At 35.7% G+C, this 26,244-nt stretch overlaps 1 protein-coding gene and 2 non-coding genes across 4 annotated transcripts; all 3 read right to left on the bottom strand.

The window, feature by feature from the left end:
- Positions 1–2,800: 2,800 nt before the first annotated feature.
- On the bottom strand, positions 2,801–19,787 carry LOC128234721 (heat shock 70 kDa protein cognate 4). Of its 2 annotated transcripts, XM_052949151.1 has the most exons (9): positions 19,638–19,787; positions 7,498–7,703; positions 6,974–7,179; positions 6,569–6,721; positions 6,221–6,235; positions 5,362–5,665; positions 4,761–5,012; positions 3,918–4,319; positions 2,801–3,618 (listed from the first exon to the last, which is right to left on the bottom strand). In XM_052949151.1, exons 2-9 carry the CDS (start codon positions 7,700–7,702, stop codon positions 3,182–3,184), a joined length of 1,974 nt encoding a protein of 657 aa, XP_052805111.1. In that variant the 5' UTR covers position 7,703; positions 19,638–19,787; the 3' UTR covers positions 2,801–3,181. The 2 variants fall into 2 exon arrangements, with proteins under 2 accessions (XP_052805111.1, XP_052805112.1); XM_052949152.1 differs by lacking the exon at positions 6,221–6,235.
- On the bottom strand, positions 3,766–3,860 carry LOC128236336 (small nucleolar RNA SNORD14). The gene has a single exon (XR_008261335.1). It is a non-coding gene; the product is annotated as a small nucleolar RNA SNORD14 (small nucleolar RNA).
- Positions 4,482–4,575, bottom strand: LOC128236334 (small nucleolar RNA SNORD14). The gene has a single exon (XR_008261333.1). It is a non-coding gene; the product is annotated as a small nucleolar RNA SNORD14 (small nucleolar RNA).
- Positions 19,788–26,244: the final 6,457 nt, after the last annotated feature.

Here is a 26,244-nt window from a genome sequence, read left to right as displayed (position 1 = left end):
TATTTAACAGCTGCATCGAATCTACGTCTTGAAAGAATTAGACTTTGCACTTAGTGGGCTAGGTTGTATGTTTTGTAGATGGGTCTAGATATTACATTTTGATCCGCAACATACAATGGATTAAACAACTAGAGATTGAGTACCCTGGTAGTATTAAGACCAAAACTGATCTGTATGTGTTGTTAAGAGGACGTCTCTTATTATTATTATGATTTTAAGAAAATGCTATGCAATTTAATTAACGCATTAATATTTTAATCTATGTCAACTTGTAATGCAAATATATTCTTTATATATATATATATATATATATATATATTATTATTTTTTTTTTTTTTTTAATTCATTAATCAAGTTTAAATCTGCTGGTGATGTTCGAAGCAGAGTGTAAACTGTTGGGTGTGACATGAAATTGAATCGCGATACATTTTTCCTCATTATTCAATGCCCCAAGTAATGACGGCAGAGCTACGACAAAACATTATTGCTTTCCGATACAAGCTTTAATAGTTGACAAACCTCATCCATCTCAAGTTCATACTGCGTCCCTGCCTGGCATCCACTGCATCTCACACGCTCCAAACACGTTCTTACTGCACGCATCTTCACGCACGCGCCACATTCAATGCGTTGTTAATACGCGCGTACCACGTCCAATGCATTCTTTGTAAGTTCTTCCTATGACCAGGAAGATTGCACCTCACGCTTACCAAGTGCATATCACGTACGTCCTCATTACATTATCATTACTTGAATTTATTTGTAAATGTGATGGAGACAGAATTACCGTGTTTTATTTATAACTGGCATATTTTTCATCCATATCTGGTGGTCGTATAAAATCAAGTTATAGGGAAGTATTTATACATGATCACTATTCAGCACCTGACAGGACTTGGTAAGAACCTGAAACAAACGCGTCTAAGACGTGTTAAACACTGAAAGAACGTATTAACAACCGAACAAGGTCTTCTACAACATGACACGAACGTAACCTAGTCGTAGTAAAAGCGTGGACATGACAACCTATAGACGACGATGAGAATGCCATTCAGTATTTCCCGTCAATTACGCCAATCAAGTTCCTACTAGGTTTTGGTTACGCCATCACTACCTCCGTGCCGTCGTTAATATGTTCTTACTACGTCCTGATATTCAACTACATCCTCACAACGCTCACGACCTTCACATCCAGAAAGACCATACCTCCTCCTTATTGGTGTCTACTACGTTGCTTTTACGTTGACCTAGTTCTGACTGCGTCCTGCCAGATTTTTAAGGACGCAGTGGGAACGTGGCCCAGTGTGTTGGGACATAAAGCAGTGTCGAGGGGTTAATACCCCGTTGTTAAAAAAAATTGTCGTTTATATTCACTTCAATGTACTTTCTTCTGTTTCTGATGCAAATAAGACCTGTACCAGCTTCACATCGCGCTCCACTTTAAGTTGAAGGATTTCAACAGTTTGGTTAGATCATGCATGATTTACTGTAAAGAAAATAACGTTCAAACCCTTAGCCAGAATTTCTATTTCCAATACTAAAGAGCCATAATTTGCATTATATGCAAAATAGAGTTATCCAACTTGAGTATTCAAGTATGTTTGATAGTTGAGTATTGTATTGTTCAATGTAATACATCAAATACTGCTTTGAAATTAATTAACCTCTGCTATATGCAAAAACTTCACAAGAATTTCAAAGTTGAATACTAAAGGGCTGTTATTATTATATATGTTACGGGATAAATTAAGTTGATTGCGTAGTTGGGAACACATGTATAAAGTATCAATGCAATGCTTGATGTTTTTGCCGAGATATTGACTTAAATGTGGGTACATGCAAAACCTAATCTAGAATTTCTTTGTCGCATGATAAGGGCCAATAATATGCAAATTAGAATTATCTGACTTATTGATTAAAGTAGGCTGGATGGTTGAGTACGGTTTTATCAAGTCCCAATGCAAAACATATAATAAAGGGCAATCATTTGCATCATAATTATGCAAGATAGTGGATATCTAACTTGATTATGTAGGTTTGGTACTTTCGAACACATGTCCAAAGTTGCAATGTAATACATGATGTATTTGCTGAGAATTTATTTTAAATGGGGTTACAGTGGTCGAAATTAACACAAGCCCGCAAGCCCTGCACTGGTAACATATTTTTCGGGCTTGCTCAAATTCTGATTTTTATATTATAGCAGGGCTTGTTCAAATATTTGACGCCAAGCACTCGTATAAGAATTCAGGCTCGTTCATCCGAAAGCCTAATTTCAATGACTGGGGTTACATGCAAAACCTCAACCAGAAGTCGAATAATGAAGGGCCATAACTAAATAAAAAGTATTTTCCTGGATTTTAAAGTAGTTTGGATGTTTAAATACTGTTGTTAAACGTCAAATTGCAATACATAAAGTAGTTGTCAATATTAACCAATGTGCATAATGGAGAACACATGAAAATTCAATGCAATACAGGATGTATTTGTGGAGACTTCAGTGCTTACATGCAAAACCTCTCCTTATTCCACAAGTAGTCGAGCTAAAACTTTCAAAACCGATTTCACGGTTAATTCAGAACTTAAACAAGCATCTAGAACTTGATCAGTGTCATAAACATTCATGTCGAAACCCTTATTCTGATTTTCCCGTTTTCCGTGTTCTGTTTATAACTAAGGTCTGCAAGTATTTAGATCATGGGCAACAGACCACTCCATGTTGAAATTGTTTTAATTGACTTAAACACTCCAGTAATACGTCTCCCCCTATGCACATCCTCATACAAAAACAAGACAAAAATATGGCTCAATTTTTATTCACAATCACATGATGTTAAAGAGTATTGATTTGTCAAGTAGAAACAACAACAGTGACTACAGTTGCTCAAATGATTGAAATTATGCAGCTATATTTGGTTACTTGCATACTCCACAAATTCTAATTGGATTGAGACTTGGAAACAGATCATCATACCACTGAAGATCTACCAGGCAACCAAGGGATGATAATATGACAGTTGCAATGATTTTAGCACACATGATGAAGATTTACAAGGCTATGCAGTTAGCACTAAGTGGAAAATTTCAGTTTTTTTGTTCAGACAACAGACTGCAGTAGACTAGAGAACAGTACATATTTTTCTTGCATGATGGTAGTTTCTTGCGTTGCGTAATGATGATATTAATCGACCTCCTCGATGGTTGGTCCACCTGAACCGCCACCAGGGGCGGCACCGGGAGCTCCACCAGCTCCAGCTCCGAAGTTGGGGGGCATACCACCAGCACCCCCAGGGGCGGCGCCACCCTGGTAAAGCTTCGTGACGATTGGGTTGCACACGGCCTCAAGCTCCTTCTGTTTGTGTTCGTACTCTTCCTTATCAGCCAATTGGTTGCTGTCGAGCCAGGCGATAACCTCGTTGCACTTGTCAATGATTGTTTTCTTGTCTTCCTCGCTGATCTTGTCCTTCAGGTTCTCGTCTTCAACGGTGGATTTCATGTTGAACGAGTAGCTCTCCAGCTGGTTCTTGCCGGTGATGCGGTCTCTCTGCTGTTCATCTTCTGCCTTGTACTTCTCTGCATCGTTCACCATGCGGTCAATCTCCTCCTTGCTCAGACGACCTGCAAATTCAAAGATAGTTTTTAACACCAGTTTCCTCGTGTCAATTTACTGTGAACATTTTATAAAAAAAACTTATTATTGGTTCCTTATACAATTTTTACGATAGCTTTTCATCAATATTTTTTATATGAGATATATGAGAGATTTGTCTCAGACATCCAAGGAAGGACTAGGCCATCTTTAGGCTTTTACACCTTCTGGTTGCAACTGCGAATGTGGATAAGAACATTCATCATCGACAAAACAATTTTCAAATCATATAATTCACATTTAAAACACTCAGACAATCTCAACTTACCCTTATCGTTGGTAATGGTGATCTTGTTCTCTTTGCCTGTGCTCTTGTCGGCAGCAGTGACGTTGAGGATACCGTTGGCATCGATGTCGAAGGTGACCTCAATCTGGGGGACTCCTCTTGGTGCAGGTGGAATACCAGTCAACTCAAACTTGCCCAGAAGGTTGTTATCACGGGTCATTGCACGTTCACCCTCATATACCTGAATCAATACACCCGGCTGGTTGTCGGAGTATGTAGTGAAGGTCTGGGTCTGTTTGGTTGGAATGGTCGTGTTTCTCTTGATGAGGGAAGTCATCACACCGCCAGCAGTCTCAATACCGAGAGACAGGGGTGTGACATCCAGAAGAAGTAGGTCCTGGACCTCCTCAGACTTGTCTCCGTGCAGGATGGCAGCCTGTACAGCTGAAATAGGAAATAGGGTTACAATTGATGTATGCATGCAAGACAAAAAAGTTTTCTGAAAATGTTCAGATCCAATTTAATATTCACATTTCAAAAAGGCCCCCGCCCCTTGCTTAAAATGGTGGTTTAATAAAACTGAATTAATAAAAAAACAAAAACAAGTGTCTCAGACATCCAAGGAAGGTCTAAGCCATCTTTAGGCAATGAAGCCTTCTGTTGCAACTGCGAATGTGGATAAATTAATTCATCATCGACACATTTCTCTTATTCTGGACTTGTAGAGCAAAAACTTAAAATTGAATAAAATACTAATGACGGAATCTTATCAATTCAAACTTGAAGCTGAACAGATGCCAGATGGTAAATCTAATTTTTCAGCATTGATCATAACATAATTGAACTTATTGCATAACTAAAATGGAATTGCAATCTTTTGCATACCTGCTCCGTAGGCAACAGCCTCATCAGGGTTGATGCTCTTGTTAAGCTCCTTGCCATTGAAGAAATCCTGCAGAAGTTTCTGGATCTTGGGAATACGGGTAGAGCCTCCAACCAGCACAATGTCATGGATTTGACCCTTGTCCATCTTTGCATCACGCATAGACTTCTCTACAGGTTCCAGGGTCCCTCTGAAAAGGTCGGCGTTCAGCTCTTCGAAACGAGCTCTTGTGATGCTGGTGTAAAAGTCAATTCCTGAAAAGTTAAAGAACATGTTAACCTTGCATTTGATTAAATGATTTGTAAAGATAAGAAGCTAATTGACCTTGCTAAGATAAATAATCTTGTGTCTCAGACATCCAAGGAAGGTCTAAGACATCTTGGGGCAATGAAGCCCTCTGTTGCAACTGCGAATGTGGATAAATTAATTCATCATCGACACAAGATCATTTGATAGTGTTAATTTAGTTAAGAGTTAACCAGATCTCCTTTTAAGGAAATAAAACTTGATTCTGTTGCAATCTTTACAATTATTAATAACTCGTTATCAATTTTACCAGCAAAATTGTGTACTTTTTCCTAAACTTGTTTTAGTTGAAATTACCTTCATAGAGAGAATCGATCTCGATGCTAGCCTGGGTGCTGGAGGACAGAGTTCTCTTTGCTCTTTCACAGGCAGTTCTGAGACGACGAACAGCACGCTTGTTGTCACTCATGTCCTTCTTGTGTTTGCGCTTGAACTCTGAGGTAAAATGGTTAACCATGCGGTTGTCAAAGTCTTCTCCGCCCAAGTGGGTGTCCCCAGATGTGGACTTCACTTCAAAGATTCCGTCCTCAATGGTCAGGATAGACACATCAAAAGTACCACCACCCAAGTCGAAGATGAGTACATTTCTCTCACCACCAGCCTGTAAATACATTATTGCATTATACATAATAATGCAAGGTCATCAAAATGATGAAACAAAAAGAAAACTTAACAATTAATATTTAACAAATGATTTACAAAAATAAAGCTTCATTTAGTTGAACAAATTTTAATTTCAAAATAAGTACATGTTGTGTAAATCGAAAAAATTCAAGGATGTTAGAAAGGTTAACTGGGGGGGGGGGGGGGGGGGGGGGGGGGGGGGGAGATTTGCTGTGAAGAATTTCTTTAAATATGTGAGGAATTGAATAGAGAAATAGTCGGATTTTATTAAAATCTAATGTTTCCACACTTCTTTTCTCTTGCATACGAACCATAACCAGACTAGGTTTAAGCATACAATATGGCCAATTGTATTAAACTTGATAACTATTCTGCATGTTATCTTTTGGCTAGTTTGTACATGCAAGCAATTTAATTAGCAAACAGTCATTAATTAGTAAATATTGACTAATTAATAAACATTCTGACAATCTTTAACCAAAAATTAATCAAGTTTTATACAATTAGCTGCAGAAGAACAAAGAATATTCACCTCTCCCATTTGCTGCTATAATGTGAAAGAAACAAATAGTTTAGGTCAAGTCATGTTATAGTATTATTCAAACAAGGCCAAAATGTATCAGTAGAATTTTGTTTTCAGAATTTTTTACTATTTGTTGCCAAAATATATCTGAAAACTTTTCTTCATTTAAAATAATGCCAAATAATCAATTGATTTTTGTTCAAAATTTTACACAGTTGTAACAATTTCTGAGCAAATGGAAACAAAACTAAAGCAGAATAAGTGGCAAACATAAAAAACAAACATGTTAATTTTCTTAAATATAAAAGTAAATACAGTCCATATCGAATACATTCATAAAAACAAGCTTGAGCGTACCTTCTTGTCCAGACCATATGCAATGGCAGCAGCTGTGGGTTCATTGATGATACGCAGGATGTTCATTCCAGAGATGGTTCCAGCATCCTTGGTTGCCTGCCTTTGAGAGTCATTGAAGTAGGCTGGCACAGTGATCACAGCATTTGTAACTGTCTGAAATTTATCCAAAATAAAACATTTGAGCACAAAACAAACTTGAACAATTTCTACAAAATCTTGGGAGTCACTCGACAGTTTAAAAACATATATCAGACAATACTTGTTTTTAATTTTAAGAAATAAATTATGCAACTATCGATCATTCTTACAAGCAATTCATAGGGGCTGGTAGATTTGACATTTAAAACAAACCATCAACCAGTTCAGTACTACAGGCAGAAGTATTAAAAATTCTTTAATGCTTACCTTTCCAAGGAAAGCCTCTGCAGTTTCCTTCATCTTCAGTAGAACCATTGAGGAAACCTCTTCCGGGAAAAATGTTTTCTGCTCTCCCTTGTAATCGACCCTCAGTTTTGGCTTTCCACCATCACTAACAACCAGGAACGGCCAATGTTTCATGTCAGACTGGACAGTTGCATCCTCAAATTTACGGCCAATTAATCTCTTGGCATCTGAAAACAGTGCAAAATATTGTTGCAAACATACCATTATACTATGCAATTGTAGGCTCTTAATTTAGATAGTTAATACTTGTCTTAGATAGTGCAAAATACACAGAATAATATTAACCTACAACTATTATTACTAATATTAAGCTACAACTCTCAATATTCACAAAACTTTCAATGATACTTAGTCATTTCTGCCTAGTAAAGTTTGAAGATTTGGTAAAGCCCGCCCCTTTTTGGCCATTAATAACCCATTTAAGTCAATTTGGAACAAAATGACAATTCTTCTATCATGTCGGTGATATTAAAATTCATATTTACCAAAGATGGTGTTAACTGGGTTCATGGCAACCTGGTTCTTGGCAGCATCACCGATCAGTCGCTCGGTGTCTGTGAAGGCCACATAACTGGGTGTGGTTCGGTTTCCCTGGTCATTGGCGATGATTTCGACCTTGCCATGCTGGAACACTCCGACGCAGGAGTAGGTTGTTCCCAGATCAATACCAACTGCTGGAGCCTTAGCCATTCTATCAAGAGATTGAAAGATTGAAATATACAAATTAGCTAAGAAAACAACAGTAACAACTGTATTGTGAATAGCCTTAGCCCAAACCCGTATTTTACATCGCACGATACAGTCATCATTTATAATCCAGAATCGTTATGTGAATCGTTGCGTCAAAATGCATTTGATAGTTTGCCTGTCAAAAAGTTTCGAACATTCTCAAAACCGTACTGGTGTGAAGAACTTACAAAAATCCATGACCATATGAAATTAACACGTGATTTGTGGTGTCGAGCTGGACGGCCTCGGAACTCCCAGGATCCAATAACGGCGTGTTATAAAACCGAGAAAGCATTGTTCAGACGAAGACATAGATTTCACGCTGAACAGTATTTAATACTCCTGAACAATAGACTAGAACATTCGGCGGAAACAGATTCCGTCTATTTCTGGAAAACGGTAAAAGCTAGGAAATAACAATCAAAGATGAAAGTAGGAGACGGAATTATATTTAACGGTGTTACATATCGAAACCGTAAGGATATTGTGAAACAATGGGGCGAATATTTCAAAACACTTAACATGCCGTCTGAAATAGCAGACTTCGAAACCGAGTGGAAACAAATAGTTGAAGATACTGTTCATCAAGCAATAACAGATATTACTCTTGACCCTGACGTTAGTGTATCACCGGAAGTAGTTGCTGAGTGTATAAAAGCTTTACCAACTGGAAAAGCCTGTGGTCCCGATGGAATTAGTCATGAACACTTATTATATGGTAAAGAGGTACTTGCACAACCCCTAGCTACTTTGTACACTGCGATGCTGAAATTTGGCTACATACCTGCGAAAATGAAAGAAGGGGAGATCATAACACTACATAAAGGTGGAAACAAGAGGAATGACGATCCTAACAATTATAGAGCAATCACCCTGTCATCTAAAATTCTCAAAATCTATGAATCTGTTCTGCTTGACCGCTGTAAGGGAAATATTGTGGAAAAACTGAATAGACAACAAGGCAGATTCCAAGATCAGTTAGGATGCATCATGACCAGTTTTTCACTGAGAGAATGTCTGCATTACGCAAAGGAATTTTCATCTCCAGTATATCTCTGCTTTTTCAACGCTCGACAAGCCTTTGATCGGGTCTGGCACGATGGGCTCTTTTATAAATTACTGAAAATGAACTTGGACTGCAATTCTCCCAGCCCAACAATCGACGGGAATACTCTGTTAACCATTCGCGAGATGTACAAGCCAAAAACCGTGTGAGGTACAGTACACTCCACGCGGAACTACCACTTTCCTCGGTGACTCGGAGGCGTTTTTAATTTATCGCGGATTTCCGCCGAGTACGCAACCTTTTTCCTCGCTAAATTTCGCAGAGTTGCACCGAGTTAATCGTTTTCTATGGAGGGTTTTATTGCCGGTAGCGCCGGTGATCGTTTCGATTTTATTGACCTAATCGCGGAACTCCGCGTTTTGTGCATAGCTACTACAATACATTGCTCTGTTAAAACAGTATTAAATAATTAGATAATTATTTTTTCAAAGTACAGTAAGTTTATTTTTTAAAACAATTATTGTAAGTTTCAATATCAATTTTCATCAGCTTCGTCAAACAAATGTTGTTTTTCACATTATGTAATTAAAAGATATACCATAGCGTGCATTTGTGTTTGTTATTGTCATCTTTCTCTTACTATATTAAGGTGTTGAGAACTTAATTAGATTGGAGTAATGAAGGTGTTGAGAACTTTGTAAGTGTGAATATTTTTCGGTCATTATTTCTTAATTTGTATTTTACCACTTGTTAATTTATCCGTAGTTATCAATGGTTCCAAACTTATTTATTACGCATACAAGTGTAAATCCTTCATCAAGTTAATTAATATCCCATTAAACACCATTGTATACATGCATTGAAATGAATAACACATTCTATCGGCTTCAGATCAAACAGTCTCATTGTGTGACGTCACATAACTCACAGTTTTACCCACGAGGATCTCATGGAGAGCATGTATATTGTTATGCAGGATTAATGTGTCTGAGAGGTGTTTTCGAACATAACTTAAGTATTGCATTTCCAACTTTAATTCATCACATTAATTAGTTACCTATATCATTGAATGTGTTGACTTTTATTGATGATTCAATAAGTATAACTGTACATAATTGCTTCTTACAGTCTACAAATGTGGTACAAGTTTAAAAGTTTATTGGCAGATCGTTTTACAAAAATGTCATGTCTTTGTTTTCTTAATCCAATGATTGCCCTTGTTGTTTATTTAATCCTCCAATAAATATTTCACACTTCCTCTTTCTTCATGCAATACATCGTTTAGGATGGTTATTTACTAATTAACTTGTCAACAGTTGCGTATACGGTTAGGTACAATGTAGATAGATAGATAATCTTCGTCTGTGAAACTTGTAAGTGTGAAAGTTACGATTGATGTCCTTTGGATTTCCGAAAATTAGGTACGCGAAATAAATTATTTTTATAAATAATTACGGGTGTAGCAAAAAATATCAAATAAATAAAACAAAATTAGATACAGTGGGAGATTCTTATCGGTTTCCCCCCGAGTTTCGCGGTGTTTTTACCTCCGAGTCACGCGGCGATTGTAATTATACGGTCCACTGATCAGCCTCGGTGGGTGAACGAGTAAAAACGCCGAGGAGAGAGGATTATGATCAATTGGATGTCGTGTCCGCGATGACCAAAATCCGCCGAGGAAAACGGAAAGTGGTAGTTCCGCGTGGAGTGTACTGTATCAGGGGCTCTTCTCGGAGGAACTTCCGGTACTGCAGGGGACCCGCCAAGGTGGCAAGAGTTCCCCGATCTTGTATTTAATCTATATCAACGACTTGATTAATGAACTACAACAAAGTAATAATGGACTATGTTTGTATGACATTAATATGAGTGCGCCTACAGTTGCCGATGACATGGTACTTGTTTCCTTCTCGAAGACCGGCATGGACAATATGTTACAAATTTGCTCTAATTACTCAAAACGTTGGCGATTTCTATATAACTCGAGTAAATGTGCTATTGTTGTGTTTAACAAATCAGGTGTGCTAGTACAATCTGTAAAACCGTCCTTTTCTCTAGGACACGACCTCGTCCCAACACAGAAGAAATACACCCATCTTGGTATTATTTGCAATGAGACTCTCTCTGTGCAGGAATGTGTTCAAGAAGTGTGTACAAAACTTCGTGGATCTTATCTAAATATATGCAGCAGTGGTATAAACCCTGATACTGTCAGTGCCAAAACCCTTAGGACATATTACCAGTCAGCGATCCTACCACGGGCCCTGTACAGGTGTGAACTATGGACTAATATATCAAAGAATGAAATTCAGAGACTAGAAGTTGCGCATAGGTTTTGTGTAAAACACATGCAATGATTTCAAAGAAGTGTTGCTACTAAATTTGTTTTATCTACTTTGAACATTACATCTATTGAAGTACTTATCGATTGTAAAAAACTTCAATTTTTCGGTCAAATGTGCAGACTTCCGTGTCAATATTTAGCGAAGATCATCTTCAACAGTAGACTAATACGCTACATCAACTTTGATAGACAAACTGTAGGTTTTGTACCTGACATTTATCGCTTGTGCCAAAAATACCTTTTAGTCGATTATATAACGCAATATATAAATACTGGGCAATTTCCATCCAAATATGAATGGAAAAAAACTATTCATAAAAGCGTGTTACTCCCAGCTAGACAAACTCATTTTGAACGAACCGTGAACGAAAATCGAGCAATGCAAAATATGATATCTTTTAATAATTTTAGCCACTATGGATTATTGCAAGAAATAAACCCAAACTGCGATCAATCTGTAAGCAGATTCCAAGTGATATTGGTGTATTTGTGTCACGCTCATATTTACAAATTTGTAAATGCTGTAATTTAAGGACAGATAATTCATCTCTTACTTTATTGTCATGCGAAAGAAGAGTACCGTAATTCCCTTTGGGATACAATTTACGAACAGTGTGGGATCGACATTTTTAAGTCGATAATGACAATGACATGTACTGATCAATGTGTGTATCTATTTTCACTTAGTACCGGTATTTATGATGAAAGTTTTGTCAACTATCCTGTCACAGTTGCAAAAGTGAGACTCTTGCGGAGGGTGTAACTTTAGATTACTAAATAGCTTCAAAAACGGTTTTCACTATAAACTGTCTTAATTTTCGTTTTGTTTAAGGCAACCTTAGTGTTTACTTTGCTTGGCTATTACTAATCTGGACAAATGTGCTTTACTTGTATTTTACACAGAAAGCGCCATGTAGAGATTGTCTGCAATACATCTTGAGTAGATAATTCTGAATAATTATCGTTCATATATTTTGCCAATTTAGACTACATCTGACTATCCAGGGGTGTAGAAATGGGCCGGGAGCCGGTAAAATAACCCGGTTACTTTAGCATCTCCACCCGGCTAATTTCCCCGCATCAACAAAAATAAAATCTGTTATTTTTTGTCATGTCTGTTCTGTTTACATCCGTTTAAAACCTTGATTGTTGGTATTGTTTATTTTGCTTTCCACGCGTTCCAACTACAATACAGCATTAGGCATTAGCTTGATACGTGACGTCATTAGTCGCATCCCCCTCTGGGATGCTTTTCAAGTTTTAGGTTTGGGTTTCCCAGTGTTCCGAATACAATAACATTAGCTCGATACATGACCTTATTAGTCGCATCCCCTCTGCGGATGTTTTGAAATTAATGATTTGCGGAGCAATGGTGGGTGAAATAAACAAAAATTATCAGACACAAAAAAAACCGTAGTAAGTATGCAACATGAGCGTGTCTGGCCTTCTGTTAGTCCTATTACCATTTTCACAACAGTAAATTTTATATACGCGTGTTAACCAGGTGTAAACAAAATGAACAAGCTTGCGGTGATGTCACTGCTAAAAATAATCCATTATTTGATGAATTTTACATGTACGTTAGGTGAAATTTAGTATGCGTTAAATGTCACAAAGTGTCCCGACATTTCTTTTGGTTATTAAAATGAAATAAGTTAGCTGCAGGTGAAATATCTAGAACCACAGAAAATGAAGTTAGATGTTCAATTTCAGAGGTTAATAGTGATTCAGTGGCTGAAAGTATATAATTGGTAGAGAAGAAATTACATATATTATTAGGAGGGAACAGCTAGCAAATATGTCAAGGCATATGTGGTCTGGAATGTTATAATATTATCCTGAATCTGAATTTGACAGTAGTTTGGTTCATTAGTTAGCCCTCACGGGTGGGTGGCACAGGGGCAGGTTGCGTTGTTTTGACACACCACACTCCCGTCCGTTTTTTGTTATTTAGTAAGAATATGATGTGGTAACTGTAACTTGTGAAAATTGGCAAAACAAATATTATTTTTTATTTTATTATCTTAACACACCATATTCTTACTAAAATTTAATAAAAAAAAAAATTGATAAAAAAAAACGGACGGGGGCGTGGTGTGTCAAAACAACGCAACCTGCCCCTGTGGTGGGGGGGGGGGGGGGTAGTACTCAGTTTCAGTATCATGTTATAATACATTTATGTTAAGGTTCCCTGTTACAAAATAAACATGCACCAAAAGACTAGAATGTTTGGTTAAAAAGGCTTAAATTCATCCCACATGGGGCGTTGCCCCCTTGACCCTAACAGGGGGGGGGGGGGGGGGGGGGACACCCAGACTCCCGCCTACTTTTAGGATATTCCCTGCTACTTGAATTAATTTCTACACCCCTGCTATCTATACATAGTTGTATGTGCATGGAAGATGTTGGCTTTGTAAATGATTACTGGAAATGTTTAATGTTCGTAATGTCCATCTATATTATATCACAATGTTCTTTTGATGTTCGTGTATATCATATCATCGATGTGTGTATATATTTTTTGTTACATCTGTATATATGTTAATCTCTTCACTTATGGAGGAATAAAAAGTATCTATCTATCTATCTGATATTGATACGGAAATGATCTTTCCCATGCTTGATTTTTCCTTTGTTCTTTTCTTCTCAGGGTGAACTTGAAATGCATTCAGTAACTGTTTTAGTTAAATTCAGCTTTTTTATTTAAACAAGAGGCCCTTAGAGGCCCTATGCTCTACTGGCATGGCTTTTGTGGTCATATCAATCTATAGCATGTATGTATGGGTAAAAGGCAACAGACATATAGTTAATGTTTTGTGTTTGGGTTACCTGAAAACGTAGCACTATCAACATCTGAGCCCAGAAAGTATTGTAAGCAGATTAGTTGCATGAACTATTTTAATATGTGCCAAGTAAAAGCCATCTGACAAAAAAAAAATGCTTTCAAAACTGTACTCATAGTAAAAATTTCTGTAGTTTTAAGTTAAAAAAAGTTGGTCAAAAGGTCAAAGTCAAGGGCATCCTAGGACAACATTGATCAATTTGAACAAACATTCACAATCAATTGTGCTGAGATGGATGCACGAACACACAAAAAGATTCAAGATTTATGTTTACCAAACCTGTGAACCCTGGGTGTGGCCAGTAATGACACCAGGTGCATAACTTAAACATTCACAACCAATTTTGTTAAGATGAATGCGCAAACTACAGAACTTAAAGCTAAAAAATGGCCTTTGGGCTTTCAACAAGAACAAGGCAGAGTAATTCACAAAATCAACTGCAGAAGCAAAAAGCAAATTGTCTCTCAAAATCCTAGAATTGCAAATTGTCTCCCTTAACTCTAGACTTGAATTTACATGTACATGTTAACTTGGCTAAAAATAGAATTCGCTCATGCAGACCTGGCTAAAAATAGAAAGCATTTCTTTAAAACTTTCATGGCCCATAATCTAGGCATTTATGGGCGGATCTGGCTGGTTTTCGAAAGGAACCGAGCTCTAATGGATATCTAGATACTGTACAAGTTTCATCGAGATAAAATCAAAACTGAAGACTGTATCGTGTTCACAACCAATTGTTTACAGACACACGAACGCACGACCGCACGGATGCACATACTACGTACACATTACCATCGCATAAGCTCTTCTGGCCTTTGGCCAGTAGAGCTAATAAAATATAGCTTTAATGGAATTTTTTTGAACATTTTTATTACTGATAAGGAGTTGTTAAGTACTTCAATATCATTTCTTAATGCACTATTATACAAATATAACATATTAACATCATTATTCACCTTTTTCCAATTAATACGATTCGTTGAATCTGCATTATTATCATAGGGGCTCTCATCACACGTAATACTCACACAACATAAAATAGGTCTATGCCTTGACATGTTTAGACAACAATCATCAGCCACTTCGCAATGTATGAGGCAATCAACAAATTCAACTGGTATACAAATGTAGTCAAGGGTTGACGAAGCGCAGTCGTCATAAGACACATAAGTATCAATAGACCCAAAACATATATCAAGCAAATTCAAGGCACACAGATTACAGTCAGAAACAAAATTATATAACCTACGGTCTCTAGTTCTAAAAAAATAAATATTTTCCTGGCATAATTTGCAACTGAATTCCTATAATTCTATCATCACCAATATTTAAAGGTACAACGAAATTGTCCAGACGTTAATCCCATAAAATAGACACTCCACCTCTCCCAAAGTGTCTTTTGTGTAAGGGGGTATTTTCACATATAGGAGTGTTTATAGTCACATGAGATTGAATCCATGAAATGTAAATTGTTTGACGTTAGCCAATGTTCTGATATTCCACAGATGTCAATACCACCTTCTATCAAGATATCACTTAGATGGGCGACACTAGACATAATACCAGTGATATTCCACTTCAGCATTTTTAAACATAACGCAGCCATGAGAAGAAAAGCATCAATCACAATATTTTCGGTATCCCAAGCCTGGTCATCACACATACCGTTGAACAGTGGTAAGAATCTATGTCATTTTGCTGCAAGTTGACGTCGCGTCCATCTGAAAGTGGTGCCACGGTCACTCTTCGTTGTTTAGGATCATCTCCATATCTCTCACCCTATCCTCAAATTCTGTTATCCTTCCAACCAGGGAACTCGTAAAATCTCTGATGCCATCAAGTGTCGAAGATTTAAACAATTGAATTGAGCACCAACACTTGATCAAGTCCGCCTCAATTTTTTCAATGCTAGATTTAGAAGAGATAACTTGCTCTGATCTCAGTTTGTCATTAGCATATGTAGTTTGTTTTAAAAGAAGTAAATCAGCTTGTATTGACGAAACAGTGTCTTTGAGTAAAGCTAACTCATTTGCACATGTGCACTTCTCTTTTTGTTGGTTTGTAGTTGAACAACTCTTGTTTCGCTGCTGGGCAACGGATGCATGACGCACTTTCCCAGCACTAATCATATTTTTCAACACACTAAAGTCCCCACCCTCAGTCACTTCAAGAATGTAAAAAATATCTTGGGCTAGCTGAATAGCAACTGGTTCACCTGTGAGCGATGTCATCCGGCGTTTCAACTCTGCATTCTGGTCAAATGGAAAATCCTCGTTTGTTTGTTTTAAGTGTTCAAAATACTGGCATCTGATTCGGTCTAGGTCACTCTCGCAAGATGCGTATTCTCGTACTATGCGTTGGACACACATATCTTTTGGGTACTCCTGGTAAAGTTTCACAAGCACCCGGTATTCTTCGACAACCCGGAAGTCAGCGTCTTCCAAGTCATTCAATCCATCATGGTCATCAGAATCACCATGACAACTGTTGTGATCACGTGCATGACCGGTACCGTTGTCTAAAACACGTGATGCGTGATCGTCTGACCACTGACCCTCATTAAATGATATAACTGTCTCGGTGTCAGACTGAACAATCGACTGATCACACTGTCCTGGAGCAATATCCGATAATTGGGTACTGGTATTGTCCATGGCGTCCAATGTGTTATAATCCATTAAATAGTGAACACTTATCACGTAAACTTACACTTTCAAACTAAATTTACAACAAAGAAAAACACCAAAAATGTTAATACACTTATATTCCACATTTCTAGTATTTAAGTTGCATGTTCCAAGAGTCCACACAAAACACTTCATCCAGATATAAATATATCCGTTGTTGCTTTGTATAAGCCTAACTTTTTCAAGTAAAACCACGGAGCAGATTTTTGCACGACTTCTGCATTCGAACGTATTCCACTTAGCCTTTCTATCAAGAGATTGAAAGATTGAAATATACAAATTAGCTAAGAAAACAACAGTAACAACTGTATTGTGAATAGCCTTAGCCCAAACCCGTATTTTACATCGCACAATACCACAGGTGCTCGTCACATTGCCTGAATACAGTAATACATACTTATTTTATATTTTCTTATTTTTGATTTTATTTTTTTTTAATTATTTATTTATGTCGGTCAAAATAGTGAATGTGTCATTTAAAAAAATATTCCACAATTTTTTATGAAAGAAAATTAGTATAATATATAAATAAATATAAGGTAAACATGTGCGAAAAATCATCAATTCCAAACGGACCTAATCAATAGAGCGTAGTTCCTAAAAATAATTGAGATAATCTAATATTTTTTACTGTTCTGATAAGGTAAGATTCCCATCTACAAGAAAAATATGACTTTTATGCTAGTAAGATTGACCTTTACGGCATATTCAAAACAAAATGCACCGACCAGAAGCTGAAATTCGCCATTACAAACCGGGAGGTTGAAAAACAACGGATTTTCCCCCCTCTTTCATGAAAAATTGTGGAATATTTTTTTAAATGACATATATTCACTATTTTGACCAAAATAAATAGAGGATATTTGTTTATTTCAGTGTAAGATCGTATTTTATTTCACGAGTGTCATAGAAAAACATACTTTCACGAGTGGCGAAGCCACAAGCGAAAATGTAGTTTTTTTATGATCACGAGTGAAATAAAATAAGATCTTACACTGAAATAAACAAATTTTCTGTTTCTTTTATGCTTATTTTCGGAGTTTTATTTGTTTTTTTATTTATTTCTGAATTACCCCCTTTTTTGAAAAGGGTGGGCTTTAGGCCGCTACCCGTGGGGCGCCCCTCATGCATAGTTATAGCTGTCAACTTTTCTACTTTCGGTTTGCTGAGAAATAGTTCTCTGCTATTCATTCTTATAGCTTAATATTCGCTCGTTTTTTATTGCAATACTTTATGAACAGTAAACAATGAAGTATTATTAGTGCACATATGTTCCAAAAAATAATGATAACACTTTTTATTTTAAGATGGGCACGAATACAAAACCAAATTACTACGCCGCTATTTAAAGAATGAAAATTTGGAAGGTCAAATGTGTTAGCAAAACAAATGTGGATACTCATTGGATTAACCATTCCTCTTAGTTTAAGACTGCATGTACGCGTGTTTTTATAGTAAGTTAATATTCAGTCATCTTACTGTCAGAGACCAGTCTGTTTTGATTTAAAATGTTTGTTTTTCAGATAAAGAGTAAATGCCACGCTAGGTTGTTGACACATTTTGAGGTGTGGGTGGGGTAAAAAAATATCGGATCTATCTGTAAATTGTGTGAATTCTCCAGGAAGCTCATTTTACGTACTACAACGGCTAACAGTTCAAAATACATTTGAACGAGCATATAAAATTTTATTTATGTTCGAACAGTTGTTTTTGTCTGTAATTTGTTTGGAATGAAAGCAAATGTTTGAACATTCAGCTTCAAAGATCAGTAAGATGTTTGATAAACAGGATAACCGGTAATAAACAGGCAGTTGTTAATTTCCAATTATATATTTATTTAAATTTATAAAATATTTCTTTCTTTTTTTAACATTTTTTAACATAATTTACTGAAGTCCAATGTTCTGTTTTGATCAAGGACATGTAACAACAAAGGAATTTAAAAGTAGTTCTGAAAGATGATATTTTCACTCCTTATTTTGCAGTGAAAATATCAAATTGATATTTTCACTGTTGTTATTTCACTGTTAAACCCCCATATTTCACCGTAAAGCATGAAAGAAATAATAAAAAAAAAATTAAAAAAATATAAAAAAATTATAAAAAAAAATGTATTAATAATATCCGTCACGTGTTCCCGTTCCGGATAGAAAAATCTAACCCGAGGGCACCTGCGTTGCCAGGTAACGAGGCTTGCCGAGTTACCCGCTACGCAGCGTGCCCAAGGGTCGGATTTTTCTATCCGGAACGGACACACATGATAGATATTTTTTCTAGCATACCTTTACATTTATTGTGAAGGAAATACATAAGAAAGCGCGTTTTTGTACATTTCACCAAAAAGCGCGTGCGATGATGTTTACTGACGTCATGACACGCAGTAATTTGTATTCACTGCATACGTCAATAAGTTCCTTCGCTATCACGTCTTTTAAGGGTCATTTTGTTTTGTTTTTAAGGAATATTTTTGTTAAGTTAATGTTAATGGAACTCATCTATTGAAATCGCATAACTATGGTTACATTAGGTGTTTAATAAAAGAAATTGAAAGTATTACGTCACAGCGCGTGACTCATCTGGCATGGGGGGATGCCAGATAGTTTTCCAGCACGGCTGAATTCACCTGAAATGCCTATCCGGTGTGCTAAAAAACTGTATCCAGGCAATGTGATGAGCACTTTTGCACGATACAGTCATCATTTATAATCTAGAATAGAGTAGAAAGTCACGTGAAAATATTTGTGAATAAAAATGTTCAAAAAATTTCCATTAAAGCTATATTTTATTTAAATAAAAAAGCTGAATTAAACTAAAACAGTTACTGAATGCATTTCAAGTTCACCCTGCGAAGAAAAGAACAAAGGAAAAATCAAGCATGGGAAAGATCATTTCCGTATCAATATCAGGCATTCTTCGCGACAATTTTAGCAATAAATACATTATATTTTTAGCCTAACAATACTCTGCTTTAGAAAATAGTATATAATACACAAATTCCAAATAATATTCCACTTACCTGTAAGTAAAATATGTCAAATTGAAAAAAAATATGAGTCTTTTATAGTTCGTCTGTCCTCGGTTGTTTCTTTATTGTAACTAGCACGAGGTTGTAACGCCGGCGGATATGACGCAGCTTGGAACGTTCCAGAATAGTCTAGCCAATCAATGCTCATTAAATTGCAGAGTTGACCAATGGCAACACGTTATATAAATAAATACAGGTCGACGGCATTCCCGAAAATTCCAGATTCAATACGACGAAAATGTACTGAAAAACCAATGTTCTGAAATAATTTTGTCGTATTTAAGTTTCGTTTTAATGAACTAGCAATAACTGCACCGAATGACATCGATAATCAAAGCACAAAACTTCTAGAGATGTGCATGGTATCTGGACAGTTCGACCCTCGACTATCTCGACCCACAGGCATCTGAATCATTGTTTGTCACTTAAATGTCGTTTAAAACCATTTTGGGTACATACAATGGGATAAACAACACATCTGATGATATTTAGTGTCTTTGATATACAAAAAAGAAACAAGGTATGTAACTCTAACTTACCCGATTTCACGGTAGAGTCCAGTTTTATGCAAATTTCTCAACCAACATATAAACAATCCATTTTTAAATAAGTGACATGGAAAGAAGAGTCAATTACCTTTAAAATGGTGTGCGATATGTTGGTATAACTATATTGTCTTTAGACAAACAAGCATAATTCAATGTCCAATTCTCGTGTTTTTCTTTAGTCGGAAAGAGTACAGCAAATTCAAATCTTCAATTTTCCCCGTGTAAACAGTACTAAACACAGACCTATTGAAGTTATTTTATGCTTCAGTGTACAGATAAATTAATTCCATTCCATAATATCACGAAAAGACTAACATCACAATGTTAGAAACAACTGTATCAGTATTTAAACTAAAATCCTCTTTTAATTTCGTAGGCACCAAGCCATTTTACCGGCAAAATTTTAAAGTGGATTTAATTTGAAGACTGATACGGTTGTTTCTTAAACTGTGGTGTTAGTCTTATTGTGATATTAAGGAATGGAATTAATTTATCTGTACATTGAAACATAAAATAACTTCAATAGGTCTGTGATTAGTACTGTTTACACGGGGAAGATTGAAGATTTGAATTTGCTGTACTCTCCGACTAAAGAAAAACACGAGAATTGGACATTGAATCAGCTTATTTGGCTAAAGACAATATAGTTATACCAACATATCGCACACCATTTTTAAGGTAATTGACTCTTCTTTCCATGTCACTTATTTAAAAATGGATTGTTTATATGTTGGTTGAGAAATTTGCATAAAACTGGACTCTACCGTGAAATCGGGTAAGTTTGAGTTACATACCTTGTTTCTTTTTTGTATATCAAAGACACTAAATATCTTCAGATGTGTTGTTTATCTCATTGTATGTACCCAAAATGGTGTTAAACAACATTTTAGTGACAAACAATGATTCAGATGCCTGTGTCTCGACCCCTATAGCCGTTTCGGTAACTGGATAATTCGGCACCAAACGAATTCGGCATAGTCAATTTGGCACCAACACATTCGCCACCCAGTCGACTCGGCACCATAAAGCATAGTCAATTCGGCACATAATTCAAATTATCTTTAACTCAACTTTTCTCACTTTCATTCGTTATATGGTTCGTTTATTTCAATTAAACTACCTTTCAAAAAAGATTCGATCATCCAATATGAGTATCATGTATCGTTTTTTTTTCAGTAATAACAGATGGCTCAAGATTATGAACATCTGGGCTTTTTTTGTTATACAGTGTATTTTGTTGTGTTTTCTATATCTTTCTTTACGTCTAAATTTATTTCAGCGGTTCTTATTTTAACAGCATACTCATACATTTGTTTATTGGACGATATTTTGCTTCTTATTTTTTGAACTACTGTATAATTAAAGTCAGTAAAACGCGTGCGCTGTGGGTAAGTAATGATTACAAGAAACGTTCATTTTCAAAAATGTAATTCAAAATTTTAAAGCAATTAATAAATTATCATAAATAGCCATTTGCAAATACAATTTTAAGTTAATAATTGAATATACATGAAAGTTTGCAAAGATTGGATCTTGAGCTGATCTTCCCTCGAGGCGTAAGTTTCTTCGTGTAGCTAAACCGTAACACCAAATGGATCTGAAATGAATGGGTAAAAACATGAAATAATGTTAAACCTATTTTCTCCATTTCGATATCTTACATTGGTTTGGATTTTTAGAGAATTAGAACAGATGTAAGCGAACATTTGGCTGTTTAAACCTAGGAGGTATACTGAAATGCTATTTTGTAGTATTCAAAATGAATGCATATTTTCTTATTTTAAAACAAATTATTTAATATATAGCTTTTGTCTTAAAAAAAAAAAAACAAGAGATAAAAATTACACGTTGGTTTATTACTTAAAGTTCACTTGTTTGTTTTTGTGACAATTATAATGTACTTTGATTTTTGTTAGTACATAAAGAGTGATACTCCACTGTGCATTTTCAAATGGGTCGATACATTGCCCCAATTGACTTAATAAAGGCTGCCACGCGACCCCCGTGTACTCAATTAAACCATATGGTTATCAATAAACAATGGTATGTTAAAGATTATTATTAATTTTCACACCAGGGGTTGAACGGATAGGGTTAATTAACGAGACACATGCCGACACACTATGACATGTGTTTCTACAGATAATAATCTCATCACACAACAAATAACTCTGTAATAAATTTAAAGTCGTCTTTTAATTTTCATTATGTTTTTAGTAGTTCATGAAGATATTCGATTTAAGTATTCGATTCATACGGAATAAGAAAGCAATTTGTCAATAAAATGATTTAAGTTTAAATAATAATTATATTCCTTTCCGTGTAAATGAAATTACGTTTAAAATCAACTTTAACGAGTTTAATTTTATAAAAATCACATTAAATTGGGTATTATACCATAGCATCTTAATCACATTTTTGCAAAATACTTTCATATGTTTATTTTTTTTATTTTTTTTAACAACGAAAGATTCAGCATAACGTTTTATTGTTAACTTTTTTTTATTATGTCACGTATATCGTTTGTTATCACGAACATTCCTTTTGAATTCAGTATAACAAAAAAAAAAGACGGATTTAAATGCTTTTAAAATATTTGTACCAATACTTAAAATTTAGAGTACGGTTCACAATGTATATCAATGACAATGAATACAGAAATAAGAATTGAAAACAAAATAAAAAGTAAAGTAGCTCTATAAATATTTTTGGGAATAATTATTTTTCTTGAAAAACATTTAAACCCTTAATGCTTAATTACATGAGCAAAAAATAAATAAAACGGTGCCGAATTATCTTGGTATCCAGTCGGATGGTGCCGAATTGGCGGTGCCGAATTAACTTAGTGCCGAAAAGGTATGTATGCCGAATTCGTTTGGTGCCGAATTGTCCGGAAACCGGCGTTTCAACCCCTAAAACTACATAGTTCTGCCATTTTGACCATTTTTAAAGGGACTCATTCACTTTTTATAGGGTCAAACATCGATTCGTTTCGTGCAAAATGAGAACAAATGCATATGCCGATAATAAAAAATCTACAAAAGTTCAGATTTGCTCTATTATTATTAATTATTTGAAAATGGCGCAGAAGCAGAGATGCTCTATTTTGCCGAAAAGTTTTAGGAACGCTATTGAAAATTGAACAATTTTAATTCGTCTTTGATCAACAAAAGTATGTTAGATGAGGCTCTGGCAATTGCTGTTTGGTTTTTGTTCAACTCAATTTCAACAATTTAAAAATATGCCAACATAAAATCTGTGAACGAGTCCGGCCGTTTTTAAAATTTCATTTCCGTACAGAACGGTTATGCAGTGAGATGCATATTGTTTTGAGTCCGAATGTTCGTCCGTCCTTCTGTTTCACGTCCGAGTCCGCTCTGTACTGCAGTATTGCTTAAATCATTTATTTATTTATTTTTTATTATTTATTTATTTATTTATTTATTATTATTATTTTTTTTTTGGGGGGGGGGATCATTAAACTCGGGTCAAATGTTCACCACATCATGAAACATAACTGAACCCACATTAAATGCGCACGCGGGCTCGATGTCGCATTGTATTTTCATAAAACAACGATACAATAGAACATAAATAACGTTTCTTATAAGAAAAATGAAATTGGTTGAATGTAACCAGCGTGTAATCGAGAAAAGAACGTGGGCAAAGCGGCCCACTTCGAAAAGGCCCAATACCAGAAAATCCCGGTCCGGGAAGGATAACTAGATATGTCTAATCATTGATTTTTATGTTCTTTTCATAAACCTATAGAAGTGGACCATTTATGATATTTTGTATGTATAGTCTTAAAGCTGCACCCTCACAGATTAAACGTTTTGACAACTTTTTTTTATTTTTTGTCTTGGAACGAGCAAATTTGTGCGTAAATATCTGAAAACCAGTGATAAAAGACTGATGACAAAAGATCAGATAGCAGATTTTCATAGTTCCGCTCCAAAATGGATGTGTTATGCATTTTTCTTCAACCGTTAGTAACGGTTTAAGCCATAAAACATTAAATTTGGAATGGAAATATGAAAATATGCGATCTGATCTTTTCTCAACAGTCTTTCATCACTGGTTTGCAGATATTTACGCAAACATTTGCTAATTCCAAGACAAGAAAGAAAAAAAAGTTAGAAAAACGGTAAATCTGCGAGAGTGCAGCTTTAAAGAATCGTTCTAATTAGTTCAGAACTTGAACAGTGCATGATATTTGGGTATAGAGATAGTCAGCGTTACTTAAACATCTTTTTTATTCACATTGAATTATGTTCATTTTATTTGGTTTAAACAATTTATTTTCATATGACAATCATACATCAACATATACATCAGCATATATAACAATTACATGTATACAGGAAAAGGCATCCGAGAGTGGTATAACAACAGTTCACATCCGAAGACGACAGACATCTCCGATTGTCCCCAGATATTCAGATCCTGGTCTGATAATGTCATTACACGATTATGGCCCTGTCTTGTCGCAGACAACGGACGTGCCCTCCTCTTTCGAGAACCTTAAATTGACTCTACTGCTATCTAAAACAGCTCGGCCTCCCACTAAGTATTGGCACCAACCTGAATAACTCCGTCAAGACCACTTTCGCCAGTCTTTTGCGGTTTAGATAATTATGCCACCCAGGAAATAAAGATTTTTTTTTGATTTTATTCCCGTCACTACGAATGCGTGAATGGAAAAGGTCACCCGCTGCCTGAAAGTTGTATATGTTATTTCATTATCACACTTATAATTAAACAATTAAATGGTGTATGCATGATGTTTTGGGTTTGTTCAATTGCATGTAGACGCAAGTCGACTATGAGTAAAATATTTCATCAATTGCTCAATTATCTTCTTTTTTTGTTCATTCTCAACATTCATACACTAAAAAGTTCACTCATACGACGTTCCAACGTCGGCATGTCGGGATCTTCGTCCGTGGTGGGTGGCTGCAGGCACGAACGGCACACAAAATCCGCCTCAGTCCTTGTCGACTCCTGATATGCAACAAGGGAAGAATACATATTTGTGAAATGAAAAAAGTAAGAGACACTATCACAAGATAACCTGTTTTAGGATTTGTTATTGGTCCCAGAGATAACATTACATAGCCAAGTTTTCTTTCTTTATTTACATAGTTTTGAAAAATCGTTTATGCATTATATTTCTATAGCTTTCATGCCATTATGTATTAACTGCTATTTCAGATCAAAAGAAAACTTCTTTTTGAAGTATATACCTTTAAAACAGCTCATCACGCTATGTCGTTTCGAAAGGCTGTTCACGGCTAAAATGGGTATTTCACTTTGTAACAATTCATTTTTGTGCGACCGTTTCAATATAGATACTAGTCTATTTTAGTTGTAAATCAAAATAGCCTAGTTTCAATTTGTTGAGCACTACATATTTGAGTGAATTGAAATTAAGCCGGTCATTATGAAGACAGAGTTGAGGAAATAACAGCAATCAAGGAACTGCCATTTGGAAAGTTTATACAGATTGTAAGAGTATTGAAGTAACGACTAGAATACTTAATGGAAATGTGCCGAATCTATGAATATGTAAAAAAAAATCATCAACTGTTTTGCTTAATGTTATACACTGCACTGAAACAATTAATGGCATGCTACGCATCACAACAAAAGAAATAAAAAGAAATGGCAGACAGAGACTGAAACCATTATGAACAGGACTTTACTTTTAAATTATCAATTGTGTATTTTACCATCTTCTTCCCTTTCTAAAAACTTGTATTTGAGCACTGTTTTGACTCGTGCATTTAACGCCCATTATTCATGCCAAAAGTTACGAGTACATGTAAATATGCATGCAATGTTTATCAAACATCTTGCGTTATCTATTGTAACCTGAAATTCGATATGTATAACATGAGGACTTTTGATGCAAGATATTAAAGACGCAGCTGCATTGGTTAAAGTGTGAATATGTATGTATTACATAATTCGAATGAGGGTTAACATAAGTTTAAACATTCTTACAAGTGATTGAAATACGCAGGGAGGAAATGGATTGATTTATAAAA

Source organism: Mya arenaria, chromosome 5, assembly GCF_026914265.1.
Source record: "Mya arenaria isolate MELC-2E11 chromosome 5, ASM2691426v1".
In the NCBI taxonomy this organism is placed as follows: domain Eukaryota; kingdom Metazoa; phylum Mollusca; class Bivalvia; order Myida; family Myidae; genus Mya; species Mya arenaria.
The sequence above is the reverse complement of the archived record's forward strand: the minus strand, read 5'-3'. Positions and strand labels throughout refer to the sequence as shown.

Excerpts from the sequence above, each read along its gene's own strand:
- LOC128234721 (XM_052949151.1), bottom strand. The coding sequence starts at position 7,702 with ATGGCTAAGGCTCCAGCAGTTGGTATTGATCTGGGAACAACCTACTCC. Across the intron at positions 7,180-7,497 it reads CCCAGTTAACACCATCTTTG|ATGCCAAGAGATTAATTGGC; the intron begins GTAAATATGAAT and ends CACTGTTTTCAG. Across the intron at positions 5,013-5,361 it reads GATCGATTCTCTCTATGAAG|GAATTGACTTTTACACCAGC; the intron begins GTAATTTCAACT and ends TTAACTTTTCAG.